The following is a 26,534-nucleotide window of genomic DNA, read 5'->3' on the forward strand; positions in this document are numbered from 1 at the left end:
ATGGGAAATACAATTAGTATTCATTTGTATGCCACACATGATATATTGTGGATGTAAAAAAAGATCACTGGAGAGAATCATTGCCAGGAAACGAAAACCTGAAACCTGATAACTGTGTGGCCAAATAAGAATTTATGAGTGTCCTGATTTTAAAAATAATTGCTATAACAGCTTTGATGGTACACTTAAAAATGCAAATATTTACGTCAAACTAGATTTAATACTGTCCGTTTTACTCTAATTCTTCTTTATTGAAATACTCTTTCAACTTGGTTAAAACAAACAAAAATTGAACGTGAGTAAACATCATACAATTTTGTAAATACAGAAAAGTGTTATATCATTAAATGTTTCTCAGCATTAAAACCAGTTATCATATCTTGAAGAGCCTAATGTTTATTCACTTCTTTCTTCTCTAAACAGTTGTTTCACTGAAGCTGTAACCGTAAACAAGTTGGAATGCAGTTGAGGTCATTTGCAGTGCAGAAGTATTTTTATCCTTTGCTGTCCCATTTTGTGAAATTAAAAAATGATGCTTCCACATCTTTATATTATTCAAAGCCTGAATTTGTATTTACTGACACACTCTTTCGGGAATTGCACTTCTATAGTAACAAACAGACTACTCAAACAGAAGATAAGATAGGCTACTGTAAATGTCAGCAGAAACTACAGAAAAATGTTGTTGATTGCATAAGTATTCATACCCACGAGATCAATATTTGTTAGAAGCATCTTTGTCTGTTCTGTTCTGGGTTAGTGCAATATTTGCTATTCTTCTTGGCAGATTTGTTCAAGCCTACTCAGGTTACTTGGGAATTGCTTATGGACATCAATTTTAACGTCTTTCCACAGATTCCCAATAGGGATTTTCAATGGCACACTCCAGGACTCACAGTTACTTCTTTGTAAGCCATTCCAGTGCAACTCTGGATTATGGTCCTACTGAAAGGTGAATTTTTGCCCCAGTCTTTAGCAGATTGAAACACGTTCCTATAGTATTTGCTTGTGCTTTGCACTATTTTTCCTTCAGACTAAAAAAGCTTTCATTGTTACACAAGCTTTTCGCTGTTAAGGAAAAGCATCCTCATAGCATAATGCCAACCCTGCCCTTCTTGACTGGTAGAGATGGTTTTAAGTTTAAACCAAACATACCAAAAACATCCACTACCTCTTGTCACGTTTATGTAGGATCATTCAGATACTTTTTTCAAAACGCCATGCAGGTTTTGAGAGGGCTTATTTTCAGTAATGCCATCCTACTTGTCGCCCTGCCTCACAGGCCAGTTTTGCGAATAACCCTTATTTACAGTACAATAAAAGTTACATAAGAATAACTTTTATTTACAGTTCAAAGTGCCCTTCCAAAACCCAAGGACGCATTACATGTACAACAATCAGACAATCAGACATACGTACTGTAGGAGAGATTAGGATCTACCCTTCCACCCGAAATGTATATTGTAACTTATGTTAGAATTCACTTTTCTGCTTCAAAGTGGCACTACCATAATCTTTAAAGTAAAAAACTGTGAAAACTGTGCAGGGGTCTGAATACTTTTACAAGGTACAGCATGTGTCTTATATCAATTGTAAAAAAAACAGCAAACATGTGGTTTTCTTGTTAAGCAGGCTCCGGCTAGACTCAGTTCTGATATGAGCAGACCACAAAATATTTTTTAGAGCCTTTGACCTGACAAACCCTACAAGCCCTAACTGAGATCCTGTCCAAGTATGGCCCAGTTATGAAATACACTCAGACCTCTAGGTTGCACCTTACATAGAAGACTACTGTCTTACGGTAAAAAAAGAGGATGCATCTCATGTAAAACCTTAAGCTTTGATCTCCATGAAGATCAGAAAATAGGCTTATAAAATCAATTTATTTCAAAATAATGTCATAGTCCTTAATAAAGAATTTCTGAAAGACTGAATCTGATTTTGAACTGAGGCACACAATTCAATCCTGGGAAATAACCTCAAGACAAGAAATGGCACAGCACAGATCAAAACAAGCTCTTAATTTAGGAAAAAAATGAACATGCTAGTTCCAGTCATTGTTGAGTGCTTGAAAATGGCCTTGTACTACTTGCTTTTCACCATTGCTGTTCAGTGTCAGTCATGACTTGTGAAAGAATATCATTTGCAGTCTCCTTGCGATCTTTACTGTAAACGAATGGTAGGAGAAGGGAGAGCTCTGTCAATGCAGCACAAGCTGAAATTCAAGCCTCCAGCTCAATCTCAATGCTACCTGTAGATGCACAAGTGCCTGCTTTTGATCAAGCCCAACACAATCTGACAGCAGAAAAATGAAGCATTATGTTTTCTTAGACTCTTACAGAGTCAATAGTTTTGAAACAAAAAAGCACATGTTCAAGGAGCTTAAGTCACTGTAACTGAAGTTTATTGAATGGATTCTAGATTGGATGCTACATACACAACCCACATTCAATCCACAGCACACACAAATATATTGTAGAGGAACAGCCACTACAAAGGTAATGAAAGGAGTTTTTCATTCTTATATCTTAACCACATGTCTGTGAATACTTTTGTTGTAAATGAAGGCAGAAGCTTGGATAATGTTTTTTGGTGATATACTGTATCCATAACAGTATATAGCAACTTTTAGTATTTAGTACAGTATATTTAATATGGAGCATTCATAATTGAGTTTTGAGAAATACATTTATACATTGAAAAGTAATTACAAATCCTTTTCCTATGTTTAAAGTTATCTAAGGAGAAAAGCATTTCTAGTGCACGCCAGCAGGTGTGTATTTTAATTGAAACATGTTTTACCCCTGGTAACAGAATAATTGCAGCTCCCTAAATAACTCATTTGTACTATTCATAGAGATCAGATTATGAGTGTTATTTTTCTAATTCTAACATATCACATCTTCAATTTTTTGGAAAATTTCCAATTGTTTGTACGTCATTGAAAGATTGGAACAATTAGGATAGTAAAATTAATTTAAACTTGTAGGAAGAATGGAAAAAAAGCATCAAACTTTCAAAAATATTGATGGATATCAGCAAAATAAGGAATGTATTTAAGAACCCTGTGTAAATTGTGTTGTGTTAATGTATAGTACTTTATTACTATATAAAGGCAAAATAATATTTGGTGACATTTTGAAATTAATAGTAGTTTTGTCCTTTTTCAAATTTTAAAATTATGCGAGTTTCCCAAATTGAAAAGTCCTTACATTCTTACACCTGAAAGTTAACATACAGAGGAATCACAATATTTCATATTTTTATATTTGTTCAAATTACTTTGTGTGAATATGAAGCTAATTAGGCTAAGTATAAAGTTAAGCAGGCCTTTTCATTTACCAGTACCTACTGATTTCTAGAGTGCAGAAGTAAGGTCACCTTGTTAACAGCTGGAATTGGTGAACTTACCAGACTAAATACATTGTTTTTACAGCACTGGACCAAAGGGATTTTCAATTTAATTTTATTTTAACCTATTAACAATGCTGTGCAGCTGTGGTACTCTAAGAGGTGTTCTCAGGGAAGAATGTCCAGTTTTCCATAATGTTCTCAACTAGATTAAGTTGATAGAAAGACACCACTATAACAATATTTTCCTCATTTATTATTTATTCCACAGCTGCTTTTATCGGCTTTTGACAGGCATTTTCCAGTATTTCTGGTAGGCAGTAGTTAATTCTTCACAGGATGTGCCCGCTCTTCAAATATGCTGCAATTTAAAATGCAAATGTATCAATTAAATTAAATAATTCACCTTTAAGCCATTTCAAATAAAGACTACCAATAACCAAACATGAATCCAAGGAAACTCTCTACTTACTGTAATTCTAAATATCCACACAAATTTCTTGACATGGTTTTCCATACTTGAAAGTGGGATTCATGATAGGATTCAGGGGTTTTTTAAGGTTTTTCTATTACCATGGAAAGGAATGACATACTGTACACTAGGCATTTCCTATCCCGAAAAACCCACAGAAAAAGACGAACAAATGGTACCTAAACAATTAGGCCTTTTCTTTACACCCATCATGCATTCGTAACTCACACATTGTTAAATAAACAATAAATAAACTAATATCATCCATCCATTTTCTAACCCTTTCATCAAATGTAGGTTACAGGGGAGCCGGAGCCTATCCCAGCAAGCAATGGGCACAAGTCCGTAACAGGGCAAGTAACAGTAATATTATACTTAAAATTGCATTTATTTCTAAAAATTAAAACAAATCAAGTTTGTGTAATACAATAATCAGTATTATAATCAATGAATTTGACATACAGTAGACATAGTAAGATATGACTAAAACAGCATTATGTGTTCTTCTGCTCGTAAAGGAACACAAATTTAGCACTGCAAGATCAGTCAGGAAATCATGACAAATAATTTGAACGCAAAGGAACTGACTGTTTTGTTGTTTTATTTTGCATTTGTCGGTCTTGATGTAAAATTCAATCACAAGCTGATCATAAAAAGAATGACATTAAAATGCAGTTAAGCTGTGAAGAATCACATTAGCATGAATTTCACAAAACAAGAGCCCAAAGGCATTGAGATTGTTTCATAATGGCTTAAATTCTATATATACAATACAAATAAAATGCGTATTTAAACAAACAAAAAGGATCATTTTCAGGCAGCTAGAGGTTCTTCTCTGTCATATATTGATTTAAACAAAGGAATATAATTGAAACTTCCAGCCACATAAAAGTATTATTCTTGTGAAGCTTCAAACCTTTTTCATTAGTCACAACCCAGTTCTCTCACCTCACAGTGTGTAGTTTGATTGAGAACAATCTGAAGTCTTGGCATTGTGGAAAGTAATTTTCACAAGATATTGTTTTTTTAAAGTGCAGAACATAAAACTGGAGGAATATAACAATTCTGTTGGGACACAAATCATGTACATGGATACAATTGTTCACACTCAGAAAAAAGAGACACTGCATTCTCCTTCCTTCCCATTTCTCCTGACTTAGCTAGCTTCTGAATCACAAATTCATTTTCTGTGGTTCCAGGGATGTAGCAGAGCTCGTTTCAAACATGTCCAATGTCATTTGTTGGCAATATGTGTGCTCCAAATCAATATTCAATTATTAACAGCTCGCACCTCACATCAAATTTCAAATACATACACAGTAACGTTTCAATCCAGGTTAGATGTACATTTTCATTACACTTTAGAAGACAGTGAATATTAGATATGCCATATTAATTTTAGTGCACACTGCGTCTTATCCTGATTTTTCATTATTCTTAATTGAGACATGTCTAATACAGCAGAAACAGTAATAAACAAAAATGTAATAAATGATGAGCTTTAAAAAAGAAGGCTAAATATCTGCATCTATTCAATGGGTAATAAATGCTTTTACATAAAATTACTGTATTTTATTTTAGTGCAGGCATATTGTGAAACAATGATACCCGAAACAATGTACATAAGTGGGCTTGCTATTTTGTTATGAGTTTTTGTCATTTCAAAAACAATAATTAGCTACTTTAATAAATTAAAAATGTGTGCAAATTACAAACAAATACTAAAGGCATTCTAAAATTGTTCACACTAAACTGTATATATTTTCTAGGATTTATACACATGTGCATTTTACGTGCAATATACAAATACCCAAAGACAGTTTCATAGGTAGCCGGTATGGATGGGTGCCTTTAGGACAATCTTTATTGGAAAATCAAATAAGGTGAGATAAAGCCTACACTTTTATTATAATCTGCCATCTTCAATTCACAGAAATGCTCTTCAATGTGACAGTATGTCTTGGTAAAATTATTAACACTAATGGTCAAAATCACAGGTTCTTAAACACTATTGAAAGAGCAGTTCACAGCCCATCTTCCCTGGTGATGGTTAATGGGGTACTGGGCTGTTTCTAAAGGGGACACTCCGCCAGCGTGTTTTAACAAACCTAGGTCTAAAATAGGAAAACAGTTTTTGACAGTAGGAGAATTAAACACTGATTTTATTATATATTTCCAGAACCGGTGCAATCTGTTCAAATACTGTATTTCAGCCAGGGCTGTTGACATACCCTTTAAAACGTGTTATAAAATTTTCATCCTTAAACAGTGCTGCCACATACAGTATTTTAAATGTAAAGGACTGTTAACTGTATCCTTTGTTGTTCAGGGTCCAAAAATGCTCAATTTGAATATCTCCAAAAGTTTGAAGCTCACTTGCATTTGACATTTATAATAGTTGAAAAAAGCAGAAATAACAGAAATCACACAGAATAAGTAGAGCAGCACTGGGACTCAATGAAATGTTTCACATTTGATGTTTACCCAAGGACGAACCATAACAGTTATATCATCAAAGATATAAAAATATTCCAAACTTTGTGACAATAGTAGATAATAAGGAAACAGAAAAAGAATATATGTTTTAGCATTATCACTAGCAATAACTACTCTGCTTAAGTAAGCTTTACTGTTACAGCCCTGCACTGGTCTCAGAGGCTCTTGTGTGGTTGTACACTGGGCCCCTAATGTCATGCAAACTGCCTGCTTCCAGTAATAAGTAGGCCTCATGGTATAACTACAGCCCAGCTATGTAGTGGATAATCCTGCGACACATTAAAATTAAAGTCATTGTTTAATGTTCCTAGCTTTCCCTGTTTAAGCCATTCCTTTCATATTTACTCTGCTGGTTGCTGCACTTCCAGTCAAGGCCTTGTGAAGTACAGTAATAAGAGATGACAGAATGCAACAAATGTGTACACTGTTTCCCTGGTTCATTTCCAAAAAAATGAATAAATAAAGTCCCCTAGACAGATGGAAGCATATTGGTTTGCAGAGGGCATTACTGAAACAATGTCTCTTTTTTTTGAAAATTGAAATTCTTTTTAAAGTTCACAATTCGAAAAAATAAACAATGGGGCAGATCCAACCTCTTTACAAGTGTGTTTGTTTACAACAGCCGCGCTTGAGCACTGGAGGATTGATAGTCATATTTTGACAATTTTGACTGAGGTGATTCATCCATTTATTGATCAAGGAACATCCAAATGAAATATGGTTTTAATATTTTAAAGTTAACCTTTAAAAGCTTTAAAAAGCAAAAGCCAGTAGCTGTAGCACAGTGTTCTTTCAATTTTACTTCTATTTTACCTTTCTATTTCAAAGGCAGGCAGGATGTGGAAGATTTATACAACACAGAGAAATATCTCCTCTGTATGGCATGGCACACAGTGGTTAGCATTGTTACCTTGCCATGCTAGGGTCCTGAGTTCACCTCTGGGCCTGGGGTGCTCTCTCTGCATTGTGTTAGTACAGTATGTTCTCCTAATGTTTGCAAGGGTTTTTGCCAAGTTCTCCAGTTTCCTCCTGAAGTCCACAGACATGCTGTACTGGTTAAACTGGACATTCTGGGAACACTGGCCCTGGTGTGAGTGTGTGTACAGTATGTGTGTTTGTGTCTGTGTGTGTGTGTCCTGCAATGGACTTGTGTCCCATCGAGAATGTATCCCACTGTGCACCCTCTGCTTTCTGGGATAAGCTCTGGCTCTCCCAGAACTTTGTTGGATAAAGAGGTTAGAAAATGGATGGGTATCTCCTCCTTTATAAATAGGTTTTATTCTGAGAAGACAGGTCAAAGCACACACAGGAAGACAGAGTTCTGGTGCCACAGCATGTAACTCCAATGGTGCTTGAATACATTTATCACTCAGATTTCTTCACACTGTTCTCAAAGAAACATACATGACAAGGTGTGTCACCACTGGATTTTCAACCAACAAAGCAGACCACAGCACCCCATACAAAATAAAACAAATTTTAATACTACACAACGTAAACGTCTCTCTCAGGCACTCGAAACATATACAAGATTTTGTTTTCAAAGGATGTTTAAATTATTGAAACTTACTGTTTTAAGAACTTAGGAAGAAAGAAAAATGCAGTATGGAACATTCACTTGATGCACACACATTTCCGAATCTGGAATGCCAAGGTTAAGTCTTACAGTATGTCCTTCCCCACAGGTCAAACTCACGTGGTGTCAGAAGAGGAGTCAAAGGAGCCAGCTATGACAAAGTTAGTGCCACTAGAGGTGGTGGTCATGGACTGAGAGGCCTGCTGGCTGAGGTTGTTGCAGATCAGCACCAGCTGATTGCTCTGAGCCTCGGAGAGGGTGCTGCAGCTCTGGTAGACACTAAAATTGGTCTTCCGACCAGGGATGTTTCCCTTCTCACACATGGTCTTCACCATCTTGGCCAGCTTATTCTTTCCCAGAGCCTGGCAGTTGTACCAGTGCAGAGCAGCCAGATTGACCACGGGCTTGATGGACAAATAAAATGGGGCGTCCTCATAGCGCATAGCTGGAGGCCTCCTCTGGGCATATTCCTTGTAGTCCTGAACAGGACAGGTTTGAGGCGCGTGGGGTGTGGCATAGATCCGACACTCGGTCCCGGCCCTCTTGGTCTTGGCATTGGCGTCCGATGACTCCTGGTAAGTCCACTCCAGACACTCCAGGCCTGTCTCAGTAGAGCGCAGCCTTATGTCTCCCCACCTCAGTGTGGAGCCGTGGAAACCTGTGCAGTGGCCAAAAGCCTTAGTGTTGTTCAGCCACACAAGGTTCAGAAGCCCCTCTGGGTTGAAGCGACTGAGGAGGCCCCTTTTCCTCAGGATCAGCTCGTCAGCAAAGGTGAGTTTCATGGACTTGTGAGGCTTGTTGCCCTTCCCCTTGAACTTGAGCTCTAGCTGCTTCTGCTTAAGGGCCTCTTGGGAGCGTCTGAATTCTTTATCCCTGGTGATGCTATACCCGTACCGATGTTCTTTTAGGTATCTCTCCAGGCCACACTGATAGTTGGCCAGGCTGTTAGGTTCATACTCTGAGCCATCTTTTTGTCTGGCATCAACAAAGAAGGAGGCCAAATAGGAATCCAGCTCATTACATGGAATCACATATATCTCCCGGGTTTCAGAGGGGTACTTGGAAATCAGGAACTCTCTGAAGTTTCTAAGTGCAGTCTGAGTGCTCCGGATGGTCTTCTCATTCTGTTCCCTGTTAGCCTCAGCTTGCTTTTCGTCGAGCTCTATTTAATAAAAAGAAAGAATTGAAACAAAAATAGAAGAAAAAATGTCAGCCCTCAGGTGGTATAATTTCTGGTAAAAAAAATGGTTGAAGCTGGTGGATAAAGGGTACCACATGCCCGTCTTTTGTTTGTAAAAGCTAGCTCCAGTTTCACAAATGATGTACCAAAAATCAAACCCAAAAAATTAGGGCCAAAAATCTAAGTGAGATCCTCAAGCCCAGCTGTCTTAGGGCATGGAAGTCAACAGGAAAAAAATGGAAATGAAAACCACCTCCGACGTTAAAGAAGAAACATCTGGAATCATATTTTAGACTTTGATTTTTGGCAGCACAATTTTTGTGCTGTTGCTGGTTATGCTGGTTACTCATTTGTGAAACCAGAGGTTCAGAGATTGCACTGGCTCCAAATAATCTTTCTAATGTGAACATTTATAAAAGGGCATATTTTATTCAATCACTCATTCTGGAATTCTAATTTAATTGTTGCATATGGCTTTATGCAACAATTAAATTGTAGAGTACTCCATGCACAAAAGCAGGCATTGACGAGGCAACCATCTTCATTGTAAGAAAACAATTATTAAAGAGCAATGCCAATAACAGTCATGTATTGTAAAGCAAGTTCCTAATGAAAGAATCCTGTACTCTCAACTGCCCTTGAGGGCCTACAGCTGTAGTACAGTGGGTCTTCACATAAATGAGTCAGTAATCAAGACCAACAGTTACTAAGCTTTTAAGCTTAACTAGTTTAAAATGTTTGAATTTTTTACAAAAAAATTGAATTTAACTGCCTTAAACATCTAAATTATGAGGTAACTGAATAAATGCTATCATATTACTATTAAAATGTTGTGCAAATGGTAATATAAATATTGTACAAAAAAGGAACAAAAACATACCAGCCCTTTGTTGCACTGTCTGCATTTCGTGGAAATACACAGGCAGATTCCAAGCGTCAGTGTGTGCATACACTAGATCATGTGTTTACAAAGCAAATGTCTCCATGACATAAAAATGTAACTAAAACAGACATAAAAGTACATACAACAAAAAAATGAACTACACAGTCTGCTTACTTAGCAGTATGTGTATTTCAAATACCATTTATACTTGGAAACCAAAATGACAATGGCCGATATTTTTTAGCCTAATTTACTATTTTTGGTGTGTTTTGTTATGATGTCCTTGCCAATAAATGCCAAGGCAAGAGCAGTTACTGTTTTGAACAGAATTATTATGTAATATGTAACTGTTAAGTATCTGAGTTAATAATTAAATTCCTTGTCGCATAAAATAACAAAAGAAGTAAGCAACAGGCCTTGCCACAGGCCATGAGCTCCGACACTGCGGAGTCAACAAAAAAAATTTGGGTGGGTTTCTTTTCTTTGGCACCCGTTTTTAAGGTCATCAAAATGTACTAGATTTTGAAAAGATTATCAGTTTTACAAATTGATACTTACATGTCATACTGTGTATCTGCAAAAAATCTCTATATTACAATGCACCTAATATAACGTAAGGCAGATATTTTTTTGTTTAATATTATATAACCATTTTTGTTTGATGAACGTCACTTTTCTTTTGATTTATTTTTCTTTTTTTCTGATTTTTCTTTTTTCTACAAATAAAGTCAGGAATTCTTAACATGAGTAGATGATTCTACAGTAAAGACTAGTCTTACAAGAGTTAAAAGCTACAAAGTGAAAAGAAATATACTTTGATACACCCACTGCATGTTCTTAAATCAAATTTACTACCTGTCTGTTTCTCAACTGAGCTGCAAGACACCCATAGAAAAGTAATTAAAAGAATAAATCACAGTGAAAAGTCTCCAGCAAAGCTATCAAACCTTAATTTATATGAAACAGAACACAAGGTAGAGAGGTATCACATTGAGATTTTGCTATTAAGTTGATGTATATTGTAGTGTATATTGTACAATTCAAAAACGAGAGCACTGTGCAGCATGATTTGGGGTACATCACTACAAAATACTATGTTTTTCGCCAGAATACATCTGTTTTCTAGTGCCAGAATAACGTGAAGCACAGAAAGCAATCACGGTCAATTTACCTTCCGCTATTCATGTGCTGTAAACCAGCACATCACATTAGTGCAAATTGTGCTGTTTCCCAGTCTGAAGGTCAGGCTCTGTGGAATTTATGAGCAAAATAACACAGAAACTCAAACAGCTCGCTACACCACACCAGGCAACCAACCGTGTGACTCCTTCAAAAAACTGCTGTATTCATCCCATATACATCTCTATCCTAAACCATAACTGATGGCTTTGCAGCAGAATCCTTGGGTGTTCTCAAGTTTTGCTGGTATTTATTTGCGCATTTGCTGTTCAAATGGAGAGATTGTGTGCGCATGGCTAGGAATTCAAAAGTAAACCTTTATAATGCATGGAATTTATTGACCATAGGGGTGATAAAGCTGTATATCTGAGACATGACCCTGTTTTGTGAGAACTACTGCTATAGCAAAATGTATATCTCCCTCAGCTTTTGGAAACTTTGATGAAATTGTCATTTTGAGAATATTAGGTATTTTCCTACGTAATATAATAATATTATAATATAATAATATATTTCCTACTACTATAAAGTGAATCCACAGGATTGTAACAATGCTCTGAAATGGTTATTTCTGTCTTTATGTTAGAATTGAACTTATTTACTTATTAATTTGTCAACTGATCCACCAGATCATTTGACCAGCTACCTCAAAAGATCCTCAGCTCACATATTGCGGTCCAGCAGCACAAGAATTAAGACAACTCAGTGGCTTAAAGTGATCCAACATCTGGAACTTTAAATCTAACAATTACTGTATGTGTCCCTTTTGCAAAAGTGCCAGTCAGGGTTAAACTCGTGGCTCCTGATAAGACTCCCTTGATAAATTTAAAGTTGTCAAATGACCTGAAAAATGATTCCTATTCTACATTCTACAGAATGTCACTTGGAAAAACTGCCTTGACTAGACATATTTTCAAGTGCTGCTTCTGCTTTACTGAGAAAGGAACCTTATAAATCACCCAAGAGAAGTGTGGAATCAGCGGTTTTGCTCTGAACACTCAGGCATTGCCATATTTTACAATTCTAAAATCAGAAAGGTGTGAAGACGTCTACTGATAGATTGCTCAGCTTGTCATTTCAAACTGGTAGAGGGAAGTAAGCTGGGGCTTTGAGATGTAAGAGATGGTAATATTGCATGGGTAGCTTTTATTTTTAATAAACCTGTTCTCCCTTCATTGCTTTAACAGACCACTTCTGGGGTCCACCTTTCTTAATGAATTATCTACATCCTGATTCAAAAATATACTGTTTTTTCCATCATCATTCAAGCAGGTTCAGTCACTGCAGGAAAAGAAAGGACCTACTACAGAATGCTTTTAGTGTTACAATGGTATTTGGACACACCCTCAAAGTACATTAAGACACAGAAAACAGAGCATGTTTCTTTGACCTAAAAATAGCCACATTCAACAGCCACATGCTATTGATAGATAACTAAATTATGCAAGTAGCTGTGCATGCCAACACCAGCCAAGCAGGAATTTACTTTGAATAATATGTAGTTTTTAGCTTTGGTTAGTTTAAAAAACACAAATTAATCCACACAAGAATGTAATATCTAGTATAAGAGAGATCACAGAATTAATAGAATTGTGCACATCACAATATCAGAAAAAAAAGAGATGATATTAATATTTGCTCCCTTGAAATGGAATGTAGTATTATACTGTTAATCCACATTTCTGGTACTATAATAGTGTAATAATTTTGTAGCAGAGTAATAAGACATAATATTAAAAATAGACAAATATTTCAAACTAGTGTAGAAGTGCATACTGTACTACAATCACATTAAGAAATTAATATTTGACTGGCTTTATCTTGGAGGTGATGTAGTGTTATTTCTACAACATTTTTGTAACAGTTAACATTTTGGTGACCAGCTGAAAACTTTGTAATGTAAAACATCTTGATGTAAACTCTGATGGAGCTCTCCCATTACAGTGACCACAGGCAAAATAAACACTACCTACATATACAGTATGTAGCACTGTTTACGTCATGTTTACGTCAAAGAAAAACACAAGTCCACACAAAACCTTCAAAAGGGACTTAATACACCTACAATGGAATGTATTGAGTCTGCTTCATCTTCATTTTATCATGTATTACTTTCAATAAAAATGACCCTAGAATCTCAGCAGGAAACAGGTTTTGATAATGGCATGTTTAAGCCTAGAGGATTAAGACAGCCAAAAACAGGGACTGAATACAGGGACTGGCACTCAATATAACTATAGTTTTATACAGGGTTAGTTTTATAACACCCGTAAAACAGTATAAAACTGTAAAACTATAGTATTATACTGTTGTTTGTGAAAGCTGTAATACCAATACCAAAAACATCAAAGTTTTGTGAAGACTTTCACTCTGGCATTATTCATTGAGAACTTTGTGCATGTATGGTTAGCTGTCATGTCACCTTGAAAGCAAATCTCAGAAGTTAAGCAAGGTTGGGTCTGGTCAGAGTTTAGAAGAGAGACCTATGAAAAAAAAAACATTTATGGGTGTGTCCTTGAGGTAAACTGTAAATCGTAACAAATTCATAAGCATACTGACAGTTAAGAGAGGTTATCAATGAGATGAGACATTAACACTCTTTATTGAGTATCAGCACAAATCCTGCTGTCAGCTCGTCAAACAAATTCTGCCTTAATTCCTCCTAAAATGGTTTAAAACGCCATACCTCACCTTCCCTAGTTCTCTACGTCCTTCCTATGGTCTTAAAACATTATTGCGCTATCTTCGGGACCTTAGAGCACACTTTAGAGAAGTTATCACAGAGTGCGTTGATGAAGTACTTTACCTGATGCTTCAGCTTTGGCTTCGGCACTGGAGACATGAGATACGCTTTGCTGCTGGCTGGAGCTGACCTCTGGCTCCGCGTTAATGGTAGCAGGAGAGGCAGCCATGTCGCTGGGGGGAACAGACTTAGCGGCGGGTTTCACATGGTCTTCATTGGGAAGAGGCTGCGAGTGCTCATCCTGGCCTGGAAACTGCAGGGCAGACAAGGGAATGTTGATGTGCTGGCTGGCACCAGATGTACTGACAGGACCCTGGAGGGCGACGGGCTGGTGGGGTGGGTGCACGTTCATCACCAGCTTGCCGTGCCCAGCTGAAGGAGGGGCACACAACTGCTGCTGCTTGGCAACAGCTGCCCGGGAAGTGCTGTTGTTTGGGGGAGATCCCACTGGATTCCCATCCACAGGGATGGAGGAAGATGTCAGGAGAGCAGGCTTTAGAGGCACAACAAGTGAAGGCAAAGTACCAGAAGGATGATCTTGGGATTTCTGCTTCGTGGACTGGGTGAGTGACAAAGCAGGGCCATCAATACCTCCTGTAAGTTCAGCATTGGCTACAATATAATAGTCCTCAGGCATCTCCTGCTTGATTTTCTTTACTGTCATGTCACCAACTCTGTCTTCTGAGCTCTGGCAAGAAGAAGACAGCTGGGTAGGCAGCAGGCCTGGATTGAGTCTCTTTCTAATGGCTGTTTGAAGCCTTTGTGAATGAGGTTCAAAGATGCTGTCTTCGTCCGTGACAGAGGATTCACACACGATATCAAACAGGGCACTGTCCCCTTCGTACTCCTCGACATTGTCGTCCGCTTCTGAGGGCTCGCTACAGTAGGAGAAGTCGCAGGAGTCCCGTGTCTGGACTGAGTCCGCCTTGCCTTTGGCTTGTCTCCCCAGGAACCTCTGTTCGGGGCTGTGCTGTGTCTCGGAGCTGGTCCCCAGGAGGCCGGGACTACCTGAGCCGAAGTTGCGGTTGTCTGGGCAACACGCACGCTCCTGGGACCCGGCCCGGCAGGTCGATGTCAGCGGCCAGTGGTAAGCGTGACCAGCACTGCAGCCCCACATGGCCGTCAGGTTGCCATGGGAGCCCTCGGAGAGCAGGTGCTTCAGGCTGGGGATGAGGTTACAGATGGTGCCATGGCTGTGGGCCCAGCTCACCAGTTTGGAGAGGTTCTCAGAAGATGTGTGCAAGCAGTCCTCCATGCTGTCTGGACTCACTTACCTGACAAAGAAAGAGGAAGAACAAAGGTTTATTACATCCCCACAAAACTCTCCAGCTGCAATATAATGTCTATGCTATAAAATAAAACAAAGGTATTTAAAACCATACACAAATAAACCATACTAGACATGGATACTATGTTTTCCGGTATTTGCCAAAATAATGGAATATGCAGTTTGACTTAGGCTCCAAATACCTTATTCCAAAATAAGACAAATGCATGACACCTCTCCTATTTGTGAACAATTTCTGTGGCTGTCACAGCAGGTGTAAGAACAGCTTCAGTGGCAGCTCATTACTAAGATGAGCTTTGCATTGACATCTTATTAAATTGGGTTTACAGTGTTGTACATCAAGATGTGGAATGCTCAGAAATTGCAAATGAGATCTGAATCTAGGTCAAGTATGGTGTTATCTGGGTTCTTGTTAGTTGGTATGGTTAGGAGTGGAAATTGTTTCATACATCATTTTCAGACTTGTTTTTGCTCCAAGGTGATCTGATCACGCCATTAATAATAATATTTTAATTTTACTATTTTTTAAATAAATGTCCTATCTGCAATGTGTGCTTTTATTCTAAATTATTTTAGTGTAAAACTAAATGAAATGCAATGCACCATAAATAAACAAATATTAACTGAAGGTGCCCACAAAGCCGATACACACCACAAAATGACTAATCAAATTTCGAAAATGGGCTTTTCAAATGTTGAAGAAAAATAAAACAGGGTTAAACCATTGTTTCCAATGAGGAAAACAGCAATTGAACCTTTGAAAAAACAATGATCTACTAAAAAAACAGTAACAGTACAATAATACAAACAATGTTGATTTTTTTTAAATAAAAGGATTCTACACCAACTGCAAATTCCGTGTATGCTTTAAGTGTAAAATTGCAGGTGACATCCTGTATTTCTGTATGTCTGTGGCACAGAATCCATTTTAGACAATGCCAATTCTCCACTCTAAATGATTAAAATAGTCAATGATACTACATGTATTGCAAAAACCATGAAAGTAGTCAATTTTTGTCAATTCAATAAACCACAAATATCAGAGTAAAGTACATGAAGTATGATATGCATCAGATATAAAGTACTGTAAATAAAGAGCAGGAAAACAATGAAATACAGGAAATTAATTTTATAAACAGAAGAAATACAAACAAAGAATGACACATTTGAGTTCTTTTTTCTACAACCCCAGTGGAGTCTTACAGCACAGACTTCCCTTATTGCACATAAGACAATGTGTACTGTACATGGTGTATTTTGGCATTCATTGGTGATTTCATGTACGTTTTCTTTCCATTTCTTCTTGACTTCAGAGCTTGCTGACCTCAGAATTATGACACCAGCCCTTCTTCAACTGGGAAACTGTGCTTCTGTCAGGCTGGTTGTAAAGGTGAACTTACATATTGTGCGACTGGCTTCTTCTATTTCTTTTCTCATTCTAGATGAATATCCCAGTGACAAGAGCTACTTCAGCTAGCCATGCATAATGACCTAATGCAGCAGTGCAGGATGAAGGTGTCGGTGAAATAAAAATTAAATCAGAAGACGAGAAGGATCATCTATAATTGTGCACATGTACAATGTACAGTATAGATATTGTCATGATCGTCATCCCTCCTCTTAAGGGCGCACCCGTCCAGGAGAGACCCAACAGCACAGGCTTCATCACGGCGTCCTGACCATCTGAGTCCGGGGCACAGAGCGCCTGGCCTCGTTATCCTGGTTTTTATTCCATGTTCCTGTTCAGAATCCCATTCCGGATTTTAACTGTGCTTGTTTCGTCTTGGATGGATCCCAATCCACTGGTTTTGAATTCCCCAGACCGGCTTCTGTTACAGATATGGCCCAGAGTGCACTAAAACCAGGATGATGCCTGCATAGAATCAGCTTTGACATTAAACGCCATACAATATAAACTAAACAGTTACCCAAAAAACTCTTATGTCGCGAGAATTAATGTGTTTGAAAACGTTTATTGGGATTCAGGCATGGGAAAACTTCGCTTAACTTGTCTGACTTAGGTCCAACCCCCCTAGATGTAGGATAAGGGGGCTCAGACCCCCATTCTGAATGAAGAGTTACCCAAGGGGTAATTGTAAAGGCAAAAAAGGCAAATGTAAGACTAAGAGAAAGAGAGGTTTATGGTATAACCAGTTTCAGTAAATGACATCTGGGATGATTGCAAGTTAGGGCAGCTGAAATGAAAGAGAACTTGGTTGCTCTCACACTCTCAAACTTTCATTTCAAACTCCATATAGAGCAGAAATAAAAAATAAAAAAATCATATTATTTCTTAGCTTATTTTAAGGAAGCCGCACAATGTATACACAATGTTTGCAGGTCCATACAGTGTTTTTACAGAATATACACACAGACCCTCATCAGACCTCATTGTCCCATATCTTATGTCCTGTGTTTCATGAAGAAACACTGTAAAGCCTCTATACTATGAAGAAAATACTATTAGAGCAGGACACATTATCCATGATTAGGTCTTGACATTTATTACATGGGCACAGACCACTACATTATACTGTATACTGGAACAAATATGATGTTACTGAGATGTTTTATCTCTGACATTTGAACAGTATTTTAAATATTTCACATTCCTCATAAATTTCAATGAATGCATTTTCAATGTAAATGACATTCATACTTGCTACATAACATATAACAACAAAATAGACTCAATAAACTTGAATAGTCTGAATGAGTTCGTTGATCTTTTCTTGTTGTGGAATCTGAATTTAGGAAATAATAATAAACCACATACTGTAGTTTGTTCAAATCACATATCAGACTCATGCAGTTGTGACTTATCATGTTTGAAAATGAATAACTTTGACTTATTATTGGCAACCAGAATATTTAAATTCAGAAAAGGGTATCCATATCTATTCAAGTCAGCTGGAGTGTAAAAACAAGTGTTCATGAACAAAAAAATAATGACTTTCAAACAGAAATGTTCTACTTCTAGAAATACTACACCAATTTCTCTTTTCAACTGACTGATAACAATTGCATTTCCGAAATACTTAATTGGATTCATATGTCTTCCCCAATCTGCCCTTCCTCCCACAAAAACAATATTATGAGCAGCAAGTAAAAACACTTGTAACACTATTGTTCATTCAAAAAACAACGTTATATCTCCCAAGGTGACTACAAATTAAGCACAAACTGCAGATAAACAGCTGCTTCTATGGAAAAATAATGAGACTTTAATCAGAGATACTGTGCTGTACTGGTACTATCAAGCATCCTAATATTACATATAATAAACAGAACCAGTACACCAAAAACTGCACATAAAGCCTTCTGAATTTAGATTATCCTGTACTCTCACTATTTAATTAAATTAACTGTTTACATATCTGAACCTTACCTATTTTTACAGTTCTAAAGCAGCTCTAAAACTGCAACCCCCAGATAATTCCATTTATCATTTCACTTCTGTAAAAGCAAGGTCATTCGGTGTCAAAATGTTCTAGGTTTTTACTGTTTATCATGAAATGTTTGATATGATATGAGGTCCAAAAACAACTGGAATACCCAGTAAAAGACAAAAAAAGAAAAGTTGAGGTGCTCATAAAGGGAGAGGATTTTATACAGTATCTGATTCTGAAGACAATGCAGAAAGTTTAAGCCAGTCCAATAACAATGTCCTTGTTTTTTAGACTAGGGTTTTGCAGCATGGATCCAATCCCACAGCAGAGATCTGGAAAACACGTTCATGTGCACTGTCAAAGCAAAGAACTAGTTCATCCATCCATTTCCTATTCGCTCTGTCCAACAAAGGGTCGCAGGAGAGTTGAAACCTGGCAGCCAACGGGCATAAAGTTGGGTACACCAAAGAAATAATCTACACAAGAGCCAATTAATCTACCTGTACATCTTCGGACTGTGGGAGTAAACCAGAGCACTCAGAGGAAACACTATATAAACACACAGAGAATATACAAACTCCAACCATATATACTGTAACCCCATGAATTGAACCTAAGGCCCCAGCACTATTTGGCAGCAGTGCTAACAACTGTGCCACTGAACTAGATGTAATGAGACAAAGTGAAGATTCCCCAGAGCTGAACATAAAGACCTCTGATTTGGCCTCACCAGTATGGAACAGACACCTTTTGTAATCAAGAGGGATCTGATGCAACGCATTAACAGTTAAGTCAGCATGTTAAAATTACAAAAAAGATCACACTTCACATTATCAATATGCAATAAAGCAGATGTAAATAATGAATCTCAAAAAGTAAATTAAGCTTTTTCTTATCATTCCTATCAGAAACGTGCTTGAAAATAAAGATATTCAAATATATTGTGGACTCATGAACATGTTTGTAGCTATGTGAAAATAAAATATGCCTTTTTATTATGGAATGCATTTTGAAAATAAATATCTAGAAAAAAAATGTCAGACATCTAGCTGAATGTGCACTAAATTTACATGCTACACAGGCAAACAAGACCTGGTGTAATTTCAGAGAATATCAGTCTTTTCCAAGTTAATTACACAAACTATATTATTGGAACTATTAAATTATGCTTTTGCATGCATCTTTGTTATTAGAAATCAATGAGGCAAATTAAAATATATTACAGACAACAGTGGAACGCCAAGTAATTACTATTCAGGGATATGAACATGCCATGTTCATTAATTTATTAAGAAAATGTATTTTCTTAGTAAAGACATGCCAGCAAGAACTCACCTACATTCAATTATAACAGAAGCACCTTTGAATTGTCAGAGAGATTTTAATCAAAAATACATCTTAGATCCTATGGAGCATCCTCAATGAAAACAAAAGGCAGAAGACATTACAGTAATACTGAAAAATCAAGCTGACTACTCATATACTGTATGTTCAGCATTAGTTTGTTCTGTTGTTCATATGTTATTAACATTTTACAAATTACAACGTCATACTACTTTATTTCAATACATTAAAGTTTTGAACTGGTTATTTTTTTGTGTTAACTTCACTTGAGTAATTGCTAACATAAAAACGGTCCACAGTCTGTCAAATTTTTACAGGCTTACAGTCATTACAAAAAATAGTGCAGGAGTACAAATCCTTCAAATAATACAGCACAAGACTATTATTTACTGAACATGTGATATTTTGTTCATCACTTTTTAATGCATTTTTCACTATGCCCTATGATAAACATCACCAAATCCCAGACCATTAAATCTTAATGTATTTTTTTCTGGTAAATCTGGTCAAAATCTAACATAAGAAACGAGCATCTTTTCTGTTTCACTGAGCTGGATAAAATTAACACCACATTTTCCCAGTGCTATAACAGCAAAAGAACAGTGCAGAAATAGCATATCGTAAGCTCGCAAAGCTTAACTATGGGAAGACTGGAACTGGGTTTTCTGAAAATTACTCCAAAGCAGAATGACATATAAAGTGCTAAGACACTACTGATGAAAATGGAGCAAAGAATGGTAGGATGGCTCAAGGAACAGCCAAGATCAACTTGGCATTAAAGAGACTATAACTATCTGCGAGTTAAACTTAGAGGAAGAGAAAATAAGAGGCCTAAGGGCAGCAGTGATCAAGGTTGTGAACTTTAACTGGAAGGCTGTGGTTTCAAATCCCATTTGAGACACTGCTGTTGTAACCCTGAACAAGGTACATTACTTGAATTGCTCCATTAAAATACCCGTCTGTATAACGGAATTCTTTGGATAAGAATTGTTACATTTCTTGTATAGAAATGCACTGAAGAAGTCCCTCCAAATACATGGTCTACAACCATAGACCATGGGTTTTTGCTCTCTTATTTAAGCATCCACCCTGAAAAAGGTCTCAAAGAGAAGGTTAGTCAGTTCACACGGCCCATTTGGCAGTTAGTGTATTAGCTACAGTGTATTAGATCACTTACATAATTTCTTAAAGGATGAAGAAGGATTTTGAATACTTCAAGAAAGTCCCCTTATAATCTATTTATAGTTTTTAAGTCAAAAGGTTTAGTTCTCTTAGGCTATCAGTTAACAGCATTCATTTAATTCCATTCCTTTAATGTGTCTGGTTGCTCTTCTCCACACTGATTACAGATCAGCAATATCTCACTTGTAACATGATAACCAGAATTGTACACAATATTATAAAGGAAGTCCAATGGCTTTAACAATTTTAACACAACACCTTTACATTTAAATGTTATGCTTTTTACTGTCTTAACATTCTGTTTGCCTTTTGTTGCTTTCTTACATCGTTAAGGTAAGTAAATGATGTGTCAATATAACACCCAGGACTTTTCTGTTAGTAGTCTACTGACATTCTGCATTTCCTATTGTTTTTATACTTTTGTTTTTACTGCATGTCCATATTAAATGACATCTCAAAAGCTTATCACTTTGTAAATTTAAAATGAATCATCTATTTGGAGCTTTATCAAAAACCTGCTGCTTGTTCAAAGAACAGGTTTAGACCTACCTTTCTAAATCAACGCTGTCTGTCCTCTAGGTTCCAGCTATTATGCTGGTGATCCATCCATCCATTTTCGAACTGCATTATCCCATACAGAGTCATGGGTTGAGCCAGAGCCTGACCTGGCAAGCAGCGGGTGCAAGGCAGGGTACAACATGGATGGGACACCTGTCGATCGCAGAGCAGATTTTCCTAAGAACCAATGAGCCCACCAGCATGTCTTTGGACTGTGAGAGGACACTGGAGTACTCAGAGTAAACCCACACAAACTCCACACAGACCACACCCCAGGAATTAAACCTAGGGGTAAGAGCTGTGAGGCATGATTATGCCGAACATCTACAGTAGTTTGATTCAAAAGATAATTCCCATAATCTTAACACACATCAGCCTTAGTGATCTCTAATTAATGGGGTCAGTTTTTTCACTCTTTATGGATGGGCACTACACCAGCAATTCTCCAATACATGGCTTTTCGTCTTTTCAATCAACTGCTGTATCAAGAGATGAGTTAGAGGCTTACGAATAACATCTCGTTTCTTTAGGTTCAATAAGTAGGATATGATCAGGCCCTAGAGATTCAGGAATGTTGAGTGATTCTAGTACTCCAAACAATTTTTGTCTCTTTTATGTTGATATTATTCAACAGAGAACTTTACTCTTTCACTGTCTGAGGGATGTTGTTGACTTTAGTCCTTGGTGAAAACCTGAGTGAAATACTCATTTACTACCACGGTCATTTCTCCTTCATTATCTTGAGGTTTCCCATTATTTTGCTGCATCATTTTGCTGCTGTAATACAGAAAGAGCCTTGTGTTATTGGTTTAAGTCTCTCTGGTTTCTTTTCTCTCTCTGTCTAATATTCTTTTTTACCTGATCAAGCATTTCATTACACTCTTTTTCTTTCACTGCATCCTGTTTTTCTAAAATAGTTTTATAAACCATTTTCCTGTATTGTTTTTCTGACTGATTAGTTAGACCACTTGGGATACTCATTCTCAGGATAAACCTGTTTTATTTAAAGCACAATCTCTACAGAATAAACACGATTCCAGCATTACTGCCATTCATTGTCCATTAATTCCATATCTACAGTATACTATTCATTTATATGTATTATAGGAGCTGTCTCATTCCTTAAAAGTCTGCTTTCCTGAAATTGTAAACTTTTGATTTGGACTCTACCTGTACAGTTTAAAGAACACTTAAAAGCACCACATTAGCAGTTCTCCATATTACAGTATGTTCACTAGTGGTTCTCTCACTTCTGTTTAACTCACTCTGTCTTGATTGTTTAAAAGCACAAAATCAATACAAGCCTTTTCTTTTGTACAGTACATGCTCTGCAGTCATTAACCATATCTCCCATTTCAGTTTCTGCTGCAGACATTCCTACTGTACAGGCGTTTCCCAGTCTATGTGGGGAATGTTGAAGGTCCCACCTCCCTCATGTAACAATATACAAAGCATGAACGAAAGAAAAAAAATGATTTGAGTGGATTTTCACCGACGAACACGTTTCAGTTTGAAGAAGAACCCTACACCACTATGAACAAGCTAATCTTAACAAAGACTAAATCTTTATAGGTTCCACTATGGGAATTAATTTGTAACTACATAAATAAAGTCAGTGCCTAACACTGCAGCAGTAGTAAAGAAACTGGAAAATTAGTTCTTGTCAAGTACATACTATTTTATGTAATATACATGAACTGTACCCCGCAAATAGGGGCTGCTGAACTCGAAGAAGCAACCCATGAAAAGGATTTAGGTGTTTATTCTCATGAACCAATGCCCTCATTTAGAAATGGCAAAATAGTTCAGAAATAACCAAAATATTTCAGAAGAATGTTTGAATATATACTGTAGTGAAAAATGTAGGATAATAATGGACAGACGTTTCTGTCATTAAAACTGTACAGCACACTAATAAGACCTATTTTATAATACATTGTCAACACATTATAAAGAATACTGCCTACACTAAACATTTCAAAGGGAGACCAAAAACACTGGTCACAAAAATGTATGTGACATACAGTCAGGCTAAAGAAAGTGGATGTCTTTCATTCTAAGCAAAGCAGGTTGAAAGGGAGTTTGATTCAAAGACATAAAAACATCAAGGAAACAGCTCAAATTACACCCAGAGACAGCTTCAAGCATAATGTCAAATCAGGGAAGCGAGGTGACAGTGGGTAATTAAGAAGAGATCTATTTAGGAGTAAAAACGTATTTTTTTCAAAGAGTAATGAACGTCTGACACAAACTGTCCTTCCATGTTGTTGAAGTGAACACTCTAGGTCTCTTTAAGAAACTGGCAAATGGGATTTTGGATTTGGGGATTGATCAGCTATCAATAACTGACCAAGCATGATGGGCCAAATGGGCTTTTCTCATTTTTGAATTTTGACTCACATTCACAGAATAGCAGCATCTCTTGGGGCTTTCTAGTATATTATCAATGAAATGAGCCAAGCAGTAAAAGTCCCAGATGTCGGTTCCACCCCTAACAGTAGCAGTGATTTACCAAACTCAAAAGTCCAAGCCTGTGAAAAAAAAAAGACAAAGGCAGGACAATAAAAGAAAGGGTGCTAAAATGTTATGACCAAATGCACTTAGAATATAATCCAATAATACTGAAAACGTATTTATGGGAAGCAGAATACAATGATGCTGTTGGGTGCTTGGCAACACATCTCCAGAAGCTGCTCATTAAGATTTATATTGTGTGACAAGAGTCAAGATCAGCAGAGAGAGCATTAAATATTTAATGAAGCTCAGAAAACACCTACACTGAAAAATGACCTGCACAGTCTAAGCCAGGAAAGCTTCTTCACTTTTGTTTCATTTTTCATCTTTATTTAGCTCAGTATAACTTGAGACAGTATTAAATTATTTGGCATACTCTTATGTATATGCAAAGCAACGTACAGAAATGAGTTGCCTTTTTTACATGCATATGTTGATGCAAATTCATCGCGCTGATCTTGATGCAGCCATTGGGCTAAAGTTTTTCATATTTAAAGATACAGCAACATTACTCCCAGCTGGGATTCGACCCTACACCTGCTCTCCCGTAAGAACTCAAGAGCCTTGACCACTATTCCACACCGCCACCCAATGCAGTCATCTGTGTACAGCAACCTGCTCAGGAGAGTCCTGAGAAAGTGCTTGTGTTGGAAACATCAGCTTTTTATTTAAAGAATAACATTTTGGGGGGAGATTTATAATAATGTATTTGCATTCTAACATACTGTACATTCTACAACTTGTAAGGTTAATCGGTGTCAACTGTATCTTTTTGTCTCAAGTACCTGCAATCTCAGGTACCTAATTTGTGGGTAACATAAGACAAAAAAGACAAAGGAAGACAAACAAGAAAAATGGAGTTGACTAAAGTCATTTTTAAGATAACAGATTGCATTCACAGTAAATGGCATTTTGTTGTTTGAATCAGGCGATTACTTAGTAAAACTAGATATTACACTAATCTACAATAGGTTGAATCACAGTTCTCTCAAGATTTCACAGTGCATCTGTTCCATCAGTCCTGATAGACCAAGATAAAAGTCTTTGGATGGTTGGGCAAGATGTCAGTGTAACTTGACTGTTAGAGCCACTTATATCTATCCTAGTGACACAGCGGGTTACCAATATCTGGACATCTTATCAGAAAAAAACAAACACAATGAAATAGCAAAGAGCTAGTACTGTAGTATCTTAATGAAATCTATTTATATTTTAAATAAGGCTAAAATATCTTCCACATATATTTACTAAATGCTAAAGTAAAACAAATTTGAAAAGAAGTCCAAGGTGCTGTGGAAATACAACTTTATATTGCCTCAGATTGCATCATATAATAAAAAGGAGCAGTCAAATCTATGTCATTAGCCAAGTTGAATTGTGCTTCCCCAAGCTGCTGCCAGAGCTACAGAATCTGAAAGACTCAAACTTTTCCTTAGTGTGCCATGCTGCATCACCAAATAAATCAGCTGACTCCCAACAGTTTCCCTCACAAAAACTGGTAAATCCCACCTGAGGAACACTGACACCACCTTGATAATGTAGATGCCAGTTTCACATGAAAATATTCAGGTGCTCAAGTGCCACAACTAAAGACACAATAATTCACATGTGAATTACACAAAACAAGCATGCCTGCAGTTAAATTTAAGTTTGCGGAATAATTCACCAAATTGATATAGGTGGTAACCCCCTACCTCAGTATGTTTTCAGAAAATGTATTTTAGTGCTGGCAAATTGTGATTAGTTATCAATGTTGTGCAATGAATTACTGTATGTTGCAGTCAAGTTGTACATTGTGAAACCCATGTATTTCCTTATTAACATTAAATCAGTGTAAAAGTTTTATGTTTCAAAGAAGTAATATACAACAAGAATTGTTGACAAGTTTATTTCCATTATTTTATTTGTTATGAGGATTAGTAATTTTAGCTTAATTTTAATGTTTTGATTTGTCATAGTGTACAATTGCATTTTTGTACTGTTTGAGATTGCTTAGGTGTAAAAATAAACTTTAAAAATAAAAGTTTTTGCATTTCAAAATTCCATATTACAATTCTTTATCTCTTCATTTACAAAATATATAACAAATACTTCATACTTTTAAACAGGCTTTTGAAATATCTTTATTCATTTATGAGGCATTTGTTTTTGCTTAAGCACCAATGAAACTATTCAATTTAATTTCCGAACATCAACTTCACTGAAAACGTCAGGTAAGCTTTCAATTTAAGATCTATTGGGAATTACAGTATAAGAAATAACCACTGTTTACATTTATCAAACATTTTTTTTAATTTTTCACATCATTTATATAATGGTTTATTCTTACATTATCCAATTGTTTAACCATCTATCGAAAACTGTCATTATTCAATAAGA

At 36.7% G+C, this 26,534-nt stretch overlaps 1 protein-coding gene across 2 annotated transcripts in view; it reads right to left on the reverse strand.

The window, feature by feature from the left end:
* Positions 1-7,026: 7,026 nt before the first annotated feature.
* Positions 7,027-26,534, reverse strand: part of LOC102687127 (uncharacterized protein KIAA1958) — a 28,060-nt gene continuing 8,552 nt past the window's right edge. For both annotated transcript variants that reach the window (XM_015363264.2, XM_069187346.1), the window contains 2 exons: positions 13,944-15,154; positions 7,027-9,057 (listed from right to left, as the gene is read on the reverse strand). In XM_015363264.2, coding sequence (XP_015218750.2) covers positions 8,012-9,057; positions 13,944-15,135 — 2,238 coding nt within the window. In that variant the 5' untranslated portion in view covers positions 15,136-15,154 and the 3' untranslated portion in view covers positions 7,027-8,011. The remainder of the gene's footprint in view (positions 9,058-13,943; positions 15,155-26,534) is intronic.

This window comes from Lepisosteus oculatus, chromosome 3 (assembly GCF_040954835.1).
Source record: "Lepisosteus oculatus isolate fLepOcu1 chromosome 3, fLepOcu1.hap2, whole genome shotgun sequence".
Taxonomy (NCBI): Eukaryota; Metazoa; Chordata; class Actinopteri; order Semionotiformes; family Lepisosteidae; genus Lepisosteus; species Lepisosteus oculatus.